The 18,768-nt window shown below is 41.1% G+C and overlaps 2 protein-coding genes across 2 annotated transcripts in view; one reads left to right on the top strand and one right to left on the bottom strand.

Moving 5' to 3' along the window:
* RIMOC1 (RAB7A interacting MON1-CCZ1 complex subunit 1) overlaps window positions 1–6,449 on the bottom strand; it is a 48,113-nt gene extending 41,664 nt beyond the window's left edge. Inside the window, exon 1 of the mRNA XM_019464270.2 lies at window positions 6,096–6,449. Coding sequence (XP_019319815.1) covers window positions 6,096–6,105 — 10 coding nt within the window. The 5' untranslated portion in view covers window positions 6,106–6,449. The remainder of the gene's footprint in view (window positions 1–6,095) is intronic.
* Window positions 5,719–18,768, top strand: part of OXCT1 (3-oxoacid CoA-transferase 1) — a 137,056-nt gene continuing 124,006 nt past the window's right edge. Inside the window, exons 1-3 of the mRNA XM_019464267.2 lie at window positions 5,719–5,993; window positions 14,621–14,729; window positions 15,813–15,903. Of these exons, the coding sequence (XP_019319812.2) occupies window positions 5,916–5,993; window positions 14,621–14,729; window positions 15,813–15,903 (278 nt within the window). The 5' untranslated portion in view covers window positions 5,719–5,915. The remainder of the gene's footprint in view (window positions 5,994–14,620; window positions 14,730–15,812; window positions 15,904–18,768) is intronic.

Below are 18,768 nucleotides of genomic sequence, written 5' to 3'. Positions count from 1 at the left end.
TTGAAAGAAAAGTAGCAGAAAGTGTTTGCTTCAATAGTCAGTCACTAATAATATTGATTGCTTTTGTTTATACATACAAATATCAGACATGAAGTAACCAAAATTGAAAACAACTTCAAATGCTGTCTATCGTACATTACCATGAAGTGTTTTAGGTGCTCTTGTTGAACAACTGCTATGCTGTAATGAGAAATAATGCTAGGCAGTAGATCCATCCAAGCAGGGCATCCAATTATTATACAGCTATACAAGTTTAAGTGATTTAACATGCAGAAGTGAAAATGATAAAAAGATAAGTACAGAGCCTCTTTTTTTTTTTTTTTTTTTTTAAGAGAGAGAGCGCGAGCAGGAGGGGCAAAAGGCAGAGAATCTTAAGCAGGCTCCATGCTCAGCACAGACCCCGAGATCTCAAAACCCTGAGATCAAGACCTGAGCCAGAGACCAAGACCTGAGCCAGAAATCAAAGCCTGCTGCTAACCACATGACCCACCCACGCGCCCTTCAACCTTAATCACTGATTTATTCTGCAAGTTGAAGCACAGGAATTCAGAAGAGAAAGAAACATTATTCCCAACTGCATAATCTGGTAACCTTCAGTATGTTAAAATCAGAGAAACATCACAATTGAGTGTACATGCAATTGTTTTGTTAGAATTGATAGGGTAGTTCAACCATAATTTAAGATTTAATATCAAAATCTGGAGCCTGCTTCGGATTCTGTCTTCTTCACTCTCTGGCCCTCCCCCGCTCATGCTCACTTGCACGTTCTCTCTCAAAAAATAAATAAACTTAAAAAATATATATAATGTTTGTGGAACCTCTGAAGTACTTCAGTGAAGCCGTTAAGGTTATATGGTTTTCTAAGCCTTGATTAGAGAGATCTTGGCTATAAGAACTTGAACTTGAACCTGCAGTCTATGAGGATTCTTGAAAAGTTTAGGAGAGCTTGTGCAAAGACCAGATGTGTATTTGACATGATCATTTAAGAGGTGGTGAACTCTGAGAGAGAAAGGAAATTCATTTAGGAAGCAACTCCAATCAAGCAGATGAGAGAAATGGACACTCAAGTGTCCTCAAGTCCTGAGCTTGGGCAGAATGAGTGAAACTTGGGTGTCAGGGTCAAAGACAGTTTATAAAACAGGGAAGCATAAAGATAAAAGCAATCTATACTACCATCTAGTCCAGGGTTTGAATTCTGCCTGATGTATTCTAGTTTATGAAAATACAGAAAGCATCACAAAGTATAATCCTCTCGCAAACAGATTGAAAACTGCAAATGCAAACAGATACTGAAAACTGCAAACAGAATCTGGTCTGGACATGATCTTACATCTTGCTATTCTGTGCCTCTTTTTAAACTATTAACCACAAGAGCCCCTATGGTTAGAGAATAGCAGAGCTGAGATCTGAACCCAGGCAGCCTAGCTACATACAGGGTCCATGTTCTTTACCATTTGCTATCAACATTTGATTCTGAGGTTGTGTGAATTCATCCTGTGGAAGTGAAGAGGCAAATACCAAATAGATTGAAATATAAAGGTATTGTGCTGGGAGAAAGGAAAACCAGAAGAGATAATCTCCCTCGTATGCCAGGTTAAGACGCTTGAACTTTGTATCTTAGAAACATGGAGAGGTTTTTTCGTTTTTGTTTTTGTTTTCTTTTGAGAAAGAGTGGGAGGGTCAGAGAGAGAGCCACACAGGCTACTTACTGCCAGTACAGAGCCTGACGTAGGGCTCAAACCCACAAACCATGAGAACATGACCTGACCTGAAACCAAGAGCTGACTGCTTAACAGACTGAGTCACCCCAGCACCCCACACCACTGAGAGGGTTTAAGCAGAAGTAATACATCCAGACTTGAAATGATACAAAATTGTTCTGGTGTGTTTTGCTTCTTTAAATTTCTTTAGCACCTGAACATATTTTTCTTTTTCATTTCCGGAATTGAACTTTCTCCAAACATCTTGTGCATTTACTTTACTGCCACCCACTCTACACTGCAAGTAAAATTTAATTCATTTTTTATCCATCAAATAAATATTAAAAATTTTTTTTTGTATTTATTTATTTTTGAGAGACAGTGAGACAAAGTGAGAGTGGGGGAGGGGCAGAGAGAGAGGGAGACACAGGATTGGAAACAGGCTCCAGGCTCTCAGCTGTCAGCACGGAGCCTGACGCAGGGCTCAAACCCACAGACTGTGAGATCATGACCTGAGCTGAAGTCGGACGCTCAACCGACTGAGCCACCCAGGCGCCCCAATCAAATAAATATTAGGAGCACATTAGTTAATACAATGCACTGTTTCCAAAAATCTATGAAAATAACACATAAAAGAAGTAAATTAAGAGATACTTTGCATTATAAAATAATACATTTACATATTTATGTAAAATTTCAAATTTATGTCTTTCAAATACATTAGAGGCAAATATCTGAAGGAATTTGTTTCTCATATATTAACAAACCATTGTATAAAATGGAGCATGCATACATTTTTTTACTGATTCAAATGATCTAGTTAAGAACTATTACTAGTTAAACCAAACAACCTTTGAAAAACAAGTTTCCAGATGCCCCTGTTTATCAATGTGGAGGAGTAAATGAATACTCTATCAGCTGTGAGGGCAGGATGTCCTATATCTCAGTAATGAGAGACGATACTAATAAATAGTATTTTAGGTTAATTTAAGCAAAAATCCCTCAAGCAGGGATGCCTGGGTGGCTTGTTGGTTAAGTGTCCAACTCTTGATTTTGACTCACTCATGATCTCACAGTTTGGGGGATCCAGCCCCACACTGGGCTCTGGACTGAGGGCACAGAGCCTGCTTGGGATTCTCTCTCTGTCTCTCAAATTAAATAAATAAACTTCAAAAAAAATCTTTAAAAATCCCTCAAGCAGAGAATGACAATTTAGAAAGTTTACAATCTAACTTTGACAAATTGCATTCATTTGACAGAATGGGGATATGCAGTATATATATGTATGTAAACATACACACAAATGAATGTATGTATGCACATATATATAAAACATAACATATGATATACATATATACACACATACATAAAATAACATAATACAAAAGAAACTTTCCTATTGCCTCTCTGGAATCAGACCTTTTGTTTAAAAGCTTTGAATTCAGAAAATGGGGCACCTGGGTGGCTCAGTTCGTTGGGCGACCGACTTCAGCTCAGGTCACGATCTCACAGTTTGTGGGTTCAAGCCCTGTGTCGGGTTCTGTGCTGACATCTCAGAGACTGGAGCCTACTTCAGATTCTGTGTCTTCGCCTCTCTCTGCCCCTCCCCTGCTCACGCTCTGTGTCTGTCTCTCAATAATAAATAAACGTTAAATAAAATAAAATAAAAAATAAAAGCTTTGAATTCAATTCAATTCTCCCAACTTTTGGGGCACCTGGGCGGCTCAGCTGGTTAAATGTCAGACTTCAGCTCAGGTCACGGTCTCCCAGTTCTGTGAGTTTGAGTCCCGTGTCTGGCTTTACGTTGACAGCGTGAAGCCTGCTCCAGATTCTCTGTCTCCCTCTCTCTGCCCCTCCCCGCTGTGTGCACTAGCTCCCTCTCTCTCAAAAAATAAACATTAAAAAAAAAAATCTCAACTTTCAAGAATGTGTAAATTAAGCTGTACAATATTACACAAAGAATAGTTTCCAGAATATATTAGCCACAAACTGTCCTCCAAAGCAAGAGGGAACTATTCTCATAATTCAGAAAAATTCAGATATTAAAAAAAAAATTGGGTTTTACACAGGCTAAAACTGAAATGACTTTGGAACCAGGAGGGAAACCTGTATAGAAGAACTTTTCTATAATTTGTTCAAATTCAAGAAACTCATACTTTAAAAAGGATAAAACACAGCCATAGAGCTGTAAAAAAAAAAATAGTACAGTGTCTTGACCATAGAGTAATGAGGCTGATTTTTTTTCCCACAAGAATTAAAGTCACATGGAGTACAAGCCTGAAATGTGTGTCTTCTCTTCAGTCAGAAGCAACAGAGTGAGACCAGCCAAGAAGAGTGAGTCATATGACCACAGTTAGACAAAGTTGCCAAAGTTGTTTTCCATTTCATATGTCCTCTAGAAGGGCAAAAGTGGAAAAGCAGACCCAATTGTGAATGTTAGCTTTTCCACATTCAATAAGCTACAGGACAGCTGCTATATGCTGATTAGGACTAGTAATGGGACTTAAGTTCTAATACCTGAATTTCCCCTCTATTCAACTTCTTAAAATATGTTGAAAACATAGAGCATTACTAACATAATTTCTCCTAATGTAATTGGATAGTCTAACTTGGCATCCTGTTCTCTCACTGATTTTGATTAAAATAATAATATTCATAAGGAAAAAAAGAGTTAAAAGAATACCATGAAAGGGCAAATGCTTTTATGGACAGACTTGAAACTGGATGGTTGATTGCGTTAAGTGTGCTTGCTAAAGAAGCTAAGGTCTTATTTAATTTCCTTGTGTGCTTTGCTTTGGTTCAAAAGAGCCATAAGCCCAGGATTTGGTCAGCACTTAAAACGTTTACGGAGTTTCCACTTGGTCCTTGCAGTCTGCTAAACGCATAGATGGTTCTGTAAATATCTTGGGGCGCCTGGGTGGCTCAGTCGGTTGAGCATCCGACTTCGGCTCAGGTCATGATTTAGCAGGCTGTGAGTTCGAGCCCTGCGTCTGCTCTGTGGTGACAGCTCAGAGCCTGGAGCCTGCTTTGGGTTCTGTGTCTCCCTCTCTCTCTCTAACCCCTCCCCTGCTCATACTCTGTCTCTGTCAAAAATAAACAAACATTTAAAAAAATTAAAAAAAAAGAAGAAATCAGACTTGGCTCATGTCCTCAAGGGGTTGGTCAAAAGATAAGGCTTTAAGAGAATGTATGTACCATACCAATCCACAACTGCAACTTGAATAATGCCTAACATTTAATTGTTCCGTGTTTATAACGGGGCCAGAAGCTTTGAATGATTAATCTCATGTAAACCTTATGACAATTCTGACATTTAAGATTTTCAGGTAAGGACACTTAGGCCTAGATAAGTTATGTAACCTAAGGACAGTCAAAAGGATATACACCTGAATGTTTGCATCTGTTGAGTAATCTCTGGAGTTTCTGGGACTCTAGTGCCAGAAAGATCTTGCAAAATACAGACTTGGATGATGGGAGAAGGGAAAGAAGGAAGAGAAGGCCCTAGAGGCCCAGTCCTAACCTTGTCTCTTGTCCACGGGCAATCTTGACCAGGCTTTCCTGGTCACACCTAATGGCATTTGGCTTGTGGCAGATTCTTACTGCAAACCTGCTCTACTCAAGTCAGGGCCAAGGGTGGAGAGAGGGGACTGATACATGGACGAAATGAAAGCTGTCCGGGAGGGAGAACAGATGTAAGGGACCTCGAGGGGGTATCCCTTTGCAGCCCACACACGTGCCGGACACTGACTTGGAAAAGCAACAGGCTCCGAGAGAGACCCTGCGTTGCCCCAATGCTAGGCCAACAATTACCAAAGACTTTGGCGAAGGCCGACTCCCACGCCCCCTCAAAGCTAACAGGCCGACAAGGAGCTGCCTAGGCAAGTGCGTGCCTGGGGCACAGCTGCCCGGAACCCGCCGGCGCTGGGAAAAGACTCCGGGGCCGAAGGACTGGGGTACTTCCCCCGCGACCCGCGCTAGCAACGCAGGCTTACGCTCCCGGCCTGGCCCCTCCCAGCCTCGCGTCTCTATAAACTTGCAGCCTCAGAGGGCACGGGAGGCAGGAGGACGTCAGCGACGCGCGGTCGAGCCTCCCGCCCGCCCCTCGCGCGCCTGCCTCTCGCTCCCTTCCCGTTGACGCTGCGACGGTCCGGCAGCGCTCCGACACATTCACGCGCGCGCTGCCGATCGCCGTCTCCACCCAGCCCAGCCCCGAACATGGCGGCTCTCAAACGGCTCTCCGCCTGGCCCTGGCTCTGCGCCTCCACCTGCCGCTCCGGCGGCGTCTGGTCCAAGGTAAAGTGCAAGCGAAGAAGGCCACGCTCCGCCACAGAGCAGACGAAACCCCGCGTGTGCCCGTGTCCTCTCCCCTGCCCGCACCCACGCTGTCCAACCTACAAGTTAGCATCCGTGGCGCCGGGTCCAGAGGCAGCGAGACGCACCGATGCCTGCCTTGCCTCGCTGCTCCTTCGGGTGGCTGCCTTTGCGCGGTTCTGCAGCCGATTCCCTGAGCCAGGCGAGACCAGGCGTAGAGGCGCGCCAAGGGGCTGCAAGCGGGCGGGACGGCGTTTGGCAGCGGCGAGACGCCCTTCAGGGCACAATCGCGTCTTCAGGGGGGCACCGGGAGGGCGCGCGTGTCTACGGCGGGGTAGGGGTGACGGCAGCAGGGGGCAGGTTTGCACCCCGCACTGGGATTTGAGGGCTGGGGGGCTTCTAGAGGCCCAGAACCCAGGGCTGGTTAGCCACGGAACGGCATGAGTTGGCCGCTGAGGGGGCGGATGCCGGGTGCCTTGGAGGTGGAATGCCGTCCACTCCCTGTCTTCCCTTTTTTGGCTGCGCCGCACAGCACCGCGGCGGTGGGAAAGGGAACCCGGACTGGAGCGCACGCCTGGGCATCTTCTCTATCCAGCGGAGAATCCTGTAGCGCTCCGGCCCGCCGTGGCTCGCGCGCGGTCTTGGGGCGCCGGCATCCTCGTTGGAGGATTTCCGTTTTCAAACCCTTAGAAAATCTTGTTCCGCCCTTACTGCCAATTCGCCAACAAGTGGTATCCTGAGACACTCTTCGCGCCGATTGTTAGTTGATAGGTTTTTTGTTTTGTTTTGTTTTTTTGTTTTTTTTTTTTTTTTTGCCTTGCTCTGTCCCTAAATGTAGCCCAAGCTCAGCTGGAATTCGTGTTCCGAGTTCCCTGAGGCCAGTACTGGCCCAGAAGTGAGTGGAGGGTAGCTCATCTCCGCTACCATGGTAACCGCGGAACCTCTTCCTTGCAAGAGAACAACAACGAAAAGGGACCTTTTTAACTTAGTAGCGTATTAAGTGATAGTTTTGTACTTGAAAAACATACCTTGCACACGGTGTACTCACAGACTGCCCCGCCCCATTACTGTTTCCCACATCCAGTCTCTTGACAACAGTGAACTCAGGGGCCACTAAACCTCTTAGGTAAATGCTAGGGGGTGATGTAGAACTGGAACATTTTACTCATAAATGCCTCTTAGGAAAGGAAGCTTTTTGGTAATTGCAGGTAGCTTTGGGTTTATAAAGCATTATTAGAAGGGCACTTGACTAACCTTCAGTCACATTGTTGCAGGTGCTTTCGAAACTAATGCATGCCAGGACACTGTGATACCCTGCCTAGAGGTTAAAAACATTTGCTCTTTTGCCAGTTACTTATTTGCCTAAGTGTAATTTACTCACTTTCCATATTTAGGTATAGCATTAAACCACTTCTGAAGCCCAGCAAACCTCTCAGGTGGCAGTTACAAATTAGAGGTTTTGTGGGGCGCCTGGGTGGCTAAGGCAGTTAAGCCTCCTACTCTTGTCTCTTGATTTTATTTTAAATTTTAACGTTTATTTATTTTTGAGACAGAGACAGAGCATGAGCAGTTGGAGGAGAGGGCAGAGAGAGAGGGAGACACATAATCCAGAGCAGGATCCAGGCTCTGAGCTGTCCGCACAGAGCCCCATGTGGGGCTTGAACTCATGGACCATGAGATCATGACCTGAGCACAAGTCAGACACTCAACCAACTGAGCCACCCAGGTGCCTCTCTTGTCTCTTGATTTTAGCTCAGTGTCATGGTATCAGGATTGCCCCTCCCCTTCCCTTGGGCTCCATGCTGACAAATCAGAGCTTGCTTGGAATTCTCTGTGCCTCTCCCCCTGCTCTTGCTCAGGCTCTTTCTCTCTCAAAATAAATAAACCAACATTAAAAAAAAAAATTAGAGGCTGTACCTCATTAAAAGTTCATATGAGGGTCCAAAGTTTCTTCCTTTCCAGTTTGATTGTCATAGATCCAAGTGCCTGCATGCAGGTGTTTCTTCAGGCTTGGCACTTGGCATTACGATTATTTAGTTCTTGAATTCTCATCTCTAACTTCCCTTAAACTTTAACACTTGGGTGCTTGTTTAACTTTTCAAATGTATACGTTGACTGCTTAGCAAGATGAAAGTTTCTGGTTGTCAGGAACAATATCATATACCTTATTCTCCAACACTTTTTAAAAAAATTTTTAAATGTTTATTTATTTTTGAGAGAGAGAGAAAGAGAGAGCATGAGCAGGGAAGGGCAGAAGAGGGAGACAGAGGATCCAAAGTGAGCTCTGCAATGACAGCAGGGAGGCCCAATGTGGGGCTCGAACCCATCAACGCAAGATCTTGACCTGAGTTGAAGTCAGTGGCTCACCTGATATGACCACACAGGCACCCTCCATCCCTTTCAACATTACATACTATCAGGCATAATATAGACACTCAATACATGTTTAATATATGGATGAAAGAACTCTGGACAAACAGAAATAGTAACCTTGAGAACTTTTTTGCTGAACATAACCAACAGCCCAAATGAGATGGTGTATGTGTTGTGTGTGTGTTTGTCAAGTCTCTCAAACTTGAGTGAGCCTCAGGAGTGCCTGGAGGCTTTATATCAGAGAGGTTGCAGGGTCCAGCCGGGTGGGTGGGGCTTGAAGCACACTTTGCATAAATGAGTTCCCAGGTGATATTGATGCTTTGGGTCTGAGGACTACATTTCAGAGCCATTGGCATGGACTTAGATTTGAATAGACTATCTGAAGTTATCTTTCTTCTCCATTACTATTTTAGAGGGAGCATTTAATACTATTTTCCATTTACTGGGGAAAATTATTACTAGAAAAAGATCCTCAAACTACCATTAATACTTTATTTACCTTTCTTTCTTGAACTTATTTTTTCCCATATCTCCCTTCAATTCCATTCTCCCCTGAGCTGCAGTCCTGGTACAACTTACTGGTCAACTCCACCTGGATGCCACTTAGTGCTTCAAGCTCTTTCTGACCCAAAATGACCCAGCCACAAAGTGGCTTTTTCCTCCCTTGTTTTGTTTTGTTTTCATTATGGCTAACCGTACCAGTATCCATCCAGTGTGTAAGCTAGAAGTCTTGGTATCCTTCTTTCCTCCCCTCTTCCCTCCACCTCCAGTTGATAAGCGATGCCATGTGTGTACCTTTCCTGAAATTTCTGCGGGTCTGTCCTTGGTACTCTTTCCCAGCAACCATCTATTCCTTACGGCTCCCTGATTGGATATTACAGTTGTATTTAAGTTTTTGTAATTATTTAATGACTATTAGCCTGAGTAGTTTTTAAGTTTCATCCGTGCAGGGACTATGCCAGAGTGTTTTCTTTTTCCTTTTTTTTTTTAAGATTTATTTATTTTGAGAGAAAGAGAGAGCATGGGGGAGGGGCAAAGGGAGGGAGAGAGAGACAGTCCCAAGCAGGCTCCATACTGTCATCTCAGAGCCCAATGTGGGGCTTAAACCCATGAACCATGAGATAATGACCTGAGCCAAAACCAAGAGCCAGGTGCTTACTCAACTGAGCCACCCAGGTGCCCCCTGAGTAGTTTTCTGTTTAATCCTGTATTCCAGTATTTAGTATGTTTGATGCAAAATGGATATTTTTTTGATCAAATGGGTGAATGAAACAATGATTTCCTCTGCCACTTTCATGTCTCAGGCTTTCATAGGAGTTGTGACATCTCTGTTTCAAAAGCTTTGCTGTCCCTTCCTCATTGAAGGATGAAATTGAAATTCTAGTATGGTCCTTAACGCCTTCCACAACCTGTCTCAGTCTCCTTTTCTAGCCTTATCTTCACAAGCTTCTCTCCATGGGACCTGATCCCACATGTCCTTGAGCAAACACAGTGAGAGCCTTATATCTCCATGCCTTTACTCCTGCTTCTTCTCTTTCTGGATTCCCCATCCTCATTAATATTTTAACTCTTGGCAAGCTCCTCGTGCTTTCTGATCTACCAGGCAGAATGCATCACTCCTTCACCTGTGCTCCTTTAAAGTGCTGGGCATCAATCCATCATTGGAATAGAACATGTATGTTCCCTCAGAAACAGTATGCTCCTGCTTTAGAGAATTGCCTAGTGTCAGTAATTCCCTGTGAGCTCCTTGCAAGTTATTTATTCATGTTATAAGTGTGTAACTGGTAGTGTTTAGTTTAAGGTGAACATTCTACCTTTTGACAGATACTTGTCCCGTAATGGACCATCATCAAAGCATTTCACACTAAACGCACTAAAGCATTTCAACACGTCATCACCTCTGCTTGGCCGTGGTACTCTATGCTCCTTGCCAAGTGTGTGTGTTTAGCTACCCACGTATTACTGTCTTTTCCTCCCAAGAGAGTCCTCTTCATCTCTCTCCATATGACTTCTGTTCCCCACTTCTGTGGATCAAACTTTCAACTGAAGTGGGCAGTATCAGTCTTCCTGTGTCCTGATTTATTTAACTGTAAGGTGACAAGGTCAGTATCACCTGGGTGTACAGTTCCATATCATTAAGATACGATAATTTAAAGATAAAAAAGCAATATGCTGTGTTGAGTTTCCCTTAAAGGACTTCAAAATGAAGTGCATTTTTTTGAAGTTCTGGAGCATTGAATGACAAGAAAAAAAGAAATTTAGGCACAAGAAGTAATGGTGGAAGTGGTAAGAAAGGAAGGAGATTCTGAGTTGGGAAGCCATGAGATGAAATTTAGGCTCAACTGTGAAATCAGTTTTCAGATTCTAAATGCAAGAATTTGAACCAGAGGACAAAGAGTGAAGATGGAGAGGATTTTAAAAAGAGAAATAGATTAAATAGAAAAAAATTTGTAGTGTAAGAATTTTGATTATTTCTTGCACTTCAGTACTTTGATCTTTTGTGGTACAGTCATTTTTATTTCCTTCCTCCAGTAGCAATAGCAGAAACTAGTGGCAACATAAAGTGAAATTTTGCAGAAGGTGGGAGAGTGGAAAAGCAAAATGAAATACACTAGGTGAATATTAAAGAAGACCTTGGTGAAAAAAATTATCCTCAGAATAAATAGATGTTGAAGCTGAACAGTTCATCACTCTTTGTTCTTTTGGTAACCTCTGCAAACTTGAAGGCTATTAGCAGATGGTACTTGGGTCTTTTTACCTCATTGTTCTAGCATTTTAGAAGACATGTCAATTTATGAGCAGCATAGAGCTTCACTTTGAATTCAGTTACCTAAGAAAAAAGGCACCTCTCCTGCTTAGTCTTAGAGGGTGTTAGCAGTGATGCTCCTTGATTCCCAAAGCCTGGGGGTATGGGAGAGAATGTGGGCAGGGAGAAAGCCTGTTCAGAAAACAAACCCAGAGGCTTTCCCTAGGATGCTGCCCCCCCCCCCCCCGCCCCCCGCCCAGACTTGAAGCCTTAAAGATACACAGGAAACATCCTGGTGCAACTGGTTTCAGACACCGTGCTTCCTCTTTGCCTCCCTACCTGCATGCATGCTTCTAGCTTGCCTGGTAATCTTTGAATACTTAGAATGGCAAATTTGACTACAAATAAAATAAACGTGTTCAAATAATCTTAAAGCTAGGACCCATTTTTCAAACCCTCAACAAAAACGGTGTGGATTAATTTGCTCTAGCATGGGTCATGCTAAAAAAATTCTTTGTCAAATCAGTAATATGTACATACATGTGTGTATGAGTAGGGTACAGCAGGGAGGTTAAAAATGAAAACTGGGGTGCCTGGGTGGCTCAGTCGGCTAAGCGTCTGACTTCAGCTCAGGTCATGATCTCATGACGGTTCATGAGTTCGAGCCCTGCGTCGGGCTCTGTGCTGACAGCTCAGAGCCTGGAGCCTGCTTCAGATTCTGTGTTTCCCTCTCTCTCTCTCTGCCCCCCCCCAGGCTCCCCCCCCAAGGATCCCCCCCCCCAATCTCCCCCCCAATCTCTCTTTCAAAAATAGATAAACTTAAAAAAATTTTTTTAAATGAGAACTAAACTCCAATCAATGACAAGTTAATCTTCTCCAAAAGAAGCAAACATCCCCAGGGTATCTTCTGTAGTCCAAGCCCAGGACTGAGGCCAGGGCTGAGTGTTTCTGCTATACCATTACTTAATCCTCACTGTATCCTTGAGAAACAACTGTCATCCTTTTGTAAATTTAAAACCCACCCCCCCCCCCCCCGATTTTGCAATTTTCTCAGTGTCATGCAATTGTGGTTGAACTGGAATTTGAAACAAAGGTATTTTTGACCCCGGGATTACTGGAGTGTGGCCCATTAAGCCACGCTATTGATTTCTCAGCAAGTAGATATCAACTGTCAATATAACAGATAGCAAAAGTCAACAAACATTCACCGAATGTGTGAAAAATGAAAAAAACAAAGTTGGACATAAATTCTTAAGTATATTGAGCCATTCTCCCATTCCCTGCAAACATTGAGCATCTATTTGTGTTTAGCTTTTCATTATCTGGATAAATGTGAGACACTTGAGTCTTTTCTAAAATACTTCTGAGGTATTTTTTTTCAAGGTGTGGGGCAAGTGTTTCAATAATTTCTGACTAATGAAGATACTAGTTTTCAGCTGAAACAGAGGAACAGAAGACCTGTCAAGTCTGTTTATGCTTTTGTTTCTCCTTGTGAACCCCAAAAGTGTCCTGGATGTAGGAGAAATGAGTTTTCTTTTGACTTCCTCTCTACAGGATTCATGTTTCTTAGTCTATAGATAAGTAGTTCAGGGTGATCTCTCCCCTAGACTGCTTAGGTGTAGATGAATTCTTTTATTTTCTTCCTCCTCCTCCTGCTGACGCCCTGACTCTTCACCAGCACCCCCACTTTTTTTTTTTTGGTAAGAGATAGGATTAGCATTAATTTATATATTTCATGTTTTTACACTTTTTCCCCAATTTTACTGAGATATAATGGACAAACAACACTAAGTTTAAGGTGTACAGAGCAATGACTTGACTTGTCCTTCACTGTTTAGTGAAGATAATGACAGTAGAGTTCCTCGTGAAAAAATAGGGTATTCATAATGATTTGTTGTCTCTAAATAATGAAATAGAGTAAGATTAGGGCTTTTAAAAAAACAGGGAAAGGAGCATATTGTGGTAGAAGGACTCTGTGATGAAGGCCAAAACCTGGGATCTGGTCTTGCTGTAACACAGTGTTGGGTACATTACAATTACAAAATCTTACTCAGCTTCAGAAACTTGACCTGTAAATAGAATTGGTAGGATTAGAATACCTGTGTCTTTTTCTTTTTTCTATTTTCAAGGAGACATTCTTAACTTTATTTTGTGATTCATCTGTTGGCCTCTTTATTGAGGCTATTGAACTTTTCATTTCCAGGATTTAAAAAAAATATTCGGTGTTCAAATAGAATCCAATAAATCCTTGCTACTGAGGATGGGACAGAGAAGTAAGCTGTCTGCAGCTCAGCCTATTTCCTTTCTAGCTCTGCCTCCTTTTATTTTTGGCATTTGGGTGGTGTGCCAGGTCGTACCCCCTGTGTTTGCCTGACCTGGCTGAAGGTTGAATTTAAAGGGACAAAAGTCATCTGTGTAACCTTTGCAGATCTTGTTTGGCTTTCAGTATAGTTCTCTTAAAGGCAATAGGCTTTTGTAGTAATTGACACTTTTTATGGAAGAAGTTTATAGAGGAAGAAAAGAATGCTAGAAACTTACTAATGCCATTACCTTGACCCCATAGGTCGTCTGTCAAAGACTGGTAAGGCAGTGTGTGTGAGTTTACAACACTTACAGACCTTTTAACATGGCAGCATATGAGGAGTCAAGAGCCATGCTCTTTACTCCTTCTCTTTTTAGGTTGAATGTATAATAAGAAATAAAGGATAAGTGACATTGATTATGAATGATTACAACACAGTGAACTCTGATTTTCTCCTGTCCATACTGTGTATGAAGCATAAAGAGAGAAACCGTTTAAAACTGATTGTGAATATTCACTAGATAACCCGTTTTGCACCGAATAGATCACTGTGGTAAGACTAGGCATGCCTCCCTCATAGGTCATAGTCTCTTATTTTTTGCAGCATCTATAAACTCCAAGCACCATAGGGGGATGGATCTTTTTGTGTGCTGGTCATTACTTGTCCTGTTAGGAGGCATTCGCTGACCTAAGACTGGGTCAGGGCCCAACTACGTATTTGTATATGGGTTATACCATATCTGATCTCCAGGGCAGCAGTCATGTCTTAGCATTTACTGGATGGAAGTAAGCACCATAGTAGTTGGCACATAGTAAGCTCTCAATGAATATTTGTTGACCGAATGGAAGGTTAGCTCACTATCAGAAACTGATGCTTGATGACATCATTATTGTGAATCTGAGTCCCAGTGTATGGGCTATCAACTTTCAGTGTTTTGGGTGGCCACAAATGACACAGAATTTTCCTTTATATAATGGAATGTATCCATCATGATCACAAGGGAAGTCCGTTGATAGTGTGTGGATAGGGTATGTCCTTTCTACTCTTACAGTGAATTATTTGCAGCCCCACTCTTTCTTTCAAAGAGCAGATAGTGAAATTATCATTGCATATATAAAAAGTGAATGTATATGCAAAGATATGTCTCTAAATGATTATTCACTTAAAAATTTTTAAAAATATTTTAGGGATGTGTTGGCTACTTTTCAACCAGTACACATCGCCATACCAAATTTTATACAGATCCAGTGGAAGCTGTAAAAGACATCCCTGATGGTGCAACGATTCTGGTTGGTGGTGAGTAATAGTATTGTTTTCTTTTTGTGATGGTAACATTCTTATGTTTTTAGCAAAGCAGGGAAATCAAAGTGGCAAAGCTATGTAGATTAAAAATGCCAATTATTTTATTATTAATTCATTATTTTATTTTTATTCATAATAAATTCAGCATGTTATGTAATTATTAGTTAAAGGTTTATTAAGTATAGTACTTAATGTACGTTTTATTTCTTTTTGTGTTTCTTTTTCTATTATTTTGAAAAGCTGAAGCTTAAAATGGATGTCTTATTAGTAGCTTTGAAAACATTCCTAGATCCTTTGGAATCCTGTTTAACTTAAAACATCTGCATTGATCTCTTCATCCCTTAGCTAGCCACTCCTTTGGTTATTCCTCATTTTAGGAGATAGAAAGCATAAATGCACCTATCTATTATTGAGGCCTCTGAGTTCTATTGCTTCACCTTGCTTGGAATGTCTTTTAGAACCATGGTCTCACACTCATTAAACTTGCTGCCTGATTCTTGTGATTTTTTTTTTTTTTTTTTTAATTTCTAGGCCTTGGTTGTAGGCTAGCCTTATTTTTAGGGCTGCTCTTCATTCATTCATCCATTCAACTGATCAGTCATTGAATGTCCATTTTAAACCTAATACTATTTGACAAATTGTGGAAGATACAAAGAAGTAAAAGTCATTAGTCTAGGCTTCTGATTCTGCAAAACTCTACTGAAGCATATAAAACAAACATGCTTGAATAAGTAGGTACATAAAGGTTGAATTCTAAACTCTAGATATGCAGTAAAGTATAAGATATGCAATGTGTAACCATCGTGTAGCCATATTAGCAGGTTGCATTTGTCTTTATTCTTAAGGTTCAAAGATTTGACGGTGATGTCTGGTGCTACACAATGGTCCAGAACATTTGGATACAGCTGTGTAGCCGTTTATTGAGTTGATGAGATATGTCTATATTTCACTTAGTAGATCTAATAATGTGCTTTGCATTTTTTTTTTTTCTTTTTTAAGGGAAAAGAGTAACACGTAGATTTCTCTGAAAGAACATTATCCTCTTCACAAATCATTTGTCTTTTTCACTTACTATAGGTTTTGGGTTATGTGGGATTCCAGAGAACCTTATAGGAGCTTTACTAAAGACTGGAGTAAAAGGGCTGACTGCAGTCAGCAACAATGCAGGGTAAGTGTGCATTTTTAAAACAATTGGCTTGAAACAAATGACAGTTCTCTATAATATTTATACAAAGTTTAAGAATGAAATGAAAATTTTCCTCATTTTATGAGCAACATGCTCAAGTATCAAAAGATAGTTTTTAACAAGCTCAAGAGTTAGAGGTTACATTTCTTCAAATATTTTTGGTACCATTCTTCATAATCATAAGTAAAACAGACTTGCATAAATGTGTCTCTTAATCTGATGTGCTTTTATTTTTCTAAATTTCAAATATATTATTAAAGTTAAGATATGTATTTTCAAATTGAATCTTTCATTTTATAATTCAGAGATGTCCCTTTATATTTTGTTATTATAGATCATTCTGTATAGTGGAAGATTTCAAGCGGTTTGAAATATGTTTCAAGTCTTTCCTTTGGTTATACCATATTCTAGATGATATGTAAGGTTATCATTAATCATTAAAAATGTTGCTGGTCTTGGTAGAAGGAGGAGGATACGCAGCCAGCACTTAAGACAGTAGGGTCTCAATCAAAGTGGTCAACAATAAGCCATCACATTTTGATAATGGCATGCACATTAAGATATGTTATGAAGAAAAAAAGTATTTTTTTTTTTTTTTTTAATTTTTTTTTTTCAACGTTTTTTATTTATTTTTGGGACAGAGAGAGACAGAGCATGAACGGGGGAGGGGCAGAGAGAGAGGGAGACACAGAATCGGAAACAGGCTCCAGGCTCCGAGCCATCAGCCCAGAGCCTGACGCGGGGCTCGAACTCACGGACCGCGAGATCGTGACCTGGCCGAAGTCGGACGCTTAACCGACTGCGCCACCCAGGCGCCCCAAGAAAAAAAGTATTTTTACATAAAGCGATAAGTTATCAGTTTTCTTTCAACAGTGAAAGACTTGGAAGAAAAAAACTGAAAAATTAACTAAATTTGCAGTTTAGCCTAGTACCATAAATGCAATTTAGAATAAATTGTACCAATTGTTTAAGACAGGAGACAGATCCTACATTTGTGCTCATGTTTTCTTTGCTGAGTTTATTTATGCTCTTGTTTTCATCTAGAAGGTTCTCCCACCTTTTCTCTGCATATCCACATCTTTCCCATTTTTCAGGATCCAACTCAGGTTGTACATCCTCAAAGAAACCTTATCCAATTAAAGAACTTCTCTAGACTTACTGATTTTGCCCCTTTCTGGGTTCCTTTGGAGACTTCTAGCATTTCTTTGTATACTGAATTGTATTTATTCCCTGAGGTATATTACAGACTGCTCTTTTGCTTAAAGTAGTTTTTTCTTCCGTACTATGCTGAGCCTGAGGCACAGAGTCACTAAGTGCTGGAACTGGATGGGTTTGTAGAGGTTATCTGTTCTAGTTCCCTCATTTAACAGAGGAAACTCATTTGTAAATAGGGAAGTGACTTGTTCATGATCACTTGATATTTCTTAAACCCGTCCCATGCCCTGTGAACTTACTTTGTACTTATTAAAAATACTTTTGACTATCAGTACTTTGTTGGGTGTTCTAGCTAGCTCAGTGCTTACAAGAAATGGTATAAATCAGTGTAAATTCTTGATGCAGAGTAAGTACTGATAACCACACAAATCTTGAACATGAAGAAGGCACTTTGCATATCCTCATTGGCAGTTGATTCTCTCAATTAGGTGGGTTTAAATCCTAGAGGCCTATGGCAACAAGGGCTTTGTTTTGGCCATTAGAGTCAGACAAATAAGGAAAACTTAGCATTGCTCTGTTGGAGAGCCAAAGATAGTTTGAAATGTTGAGTAAATGGAGAGAACTTAGAAGTAATAACTTCTCTCTCATTTAGAAAAAGGCTTCTTATGGAAGGATCTGCCCACATTGGAAGTCTTTCAAAGGTCAGGACTCCTGATTGTTTTTATTTTGTTTTTAGTTATGAAAGGGACCTGTTGCCATGAGGTACCACTTACCTCCCTGGGTATGTAGCATTAACTGTTAGTCTTGATGAGATAAACTTTCCCCCTCATGATCACTTAGATGAATCAGTACTTTGATATGGATTGATTAGGAAGGTAGGAAAAATTGAAACCATGCTTTTCATTATTTTTTAAAAGACTTTGATATATGAATTACAAGCCTGTATGAGCAAAAAGTTTTACGATATACTATATATCAACCAATTCAAAAGTAAGGGAAGATTAGGTGTGTTATATTAATCACACTCATTTCCTCATGACAAGATTATTTTATTAATTTTTTTTAAAGTTTATTCTGAGAGATAGAGAGAGAGAGGGCATGTGCACAAGCATGAGTGGAGGGAACAGAGAGACACAGACAGAGACAGAATTCCAAGCAGCCTTGTGAGATGGTGACCTGAGCCAAAATCAAGAGTGGGATGCTTGAATGAAATATGGCCCTTTGTAGCAACGTAGATGGAACTGGAGAGTGTGATGCTAAGTGAAATAAGCCATACAGAGAAAGACAGATACCATATGTTTTCACTCTTATGTGGATCCTGAGAAACTTAACAGAAATCCATAGGGGAGGGGAAGGAAAAAAAAAAAAAAAAAAAAGAGGTTAGAGTGGGAGAGAGCCAAAGCATAAGAGACTCTTAAAAACTCAGAACAAACTGAGGGTTGATGGGGGGTGGGAGGGAGGGGTGGGTAGGTGATGGGCATTGAAGAGGGCATCTTTTGGGATGAGCACTGGGTGTTGTCTGGAAACCAATTTGACAATAAATTTCGTATATTAAAAAAAAGAGTGGGATGCTTAACTGAGCCACCCAGGTGCCCCATGACGATTATTTTAGATTACACTTCTCGCAGGTGGGAATTTAGACAACTCCAAGGACAGTCCAGCTTACATGCAGAAGCCGAGTAAATACTATCT

The sequence above is a fragment of the Panthera pardus genome, unplaced genomic scaffold (assembly GCF_024362965.1).
Source record: "Panthera pardus isolate Hobbes unplaced genomic scaffold, ASM2436296v1 HiC_scaffold_2, whole genome shotgun sequence".
Classification (NCBI taxonomy): Eukaryota; Metazoa; Chordata; class Mammalia; order Carnivora; family Felidae; genus Panthera; species Panthera pardus.
Note: the sequence above shows the minus strand (reverse complement) of the source record. Positions and strands in the feature narration are given on the sequence as shown.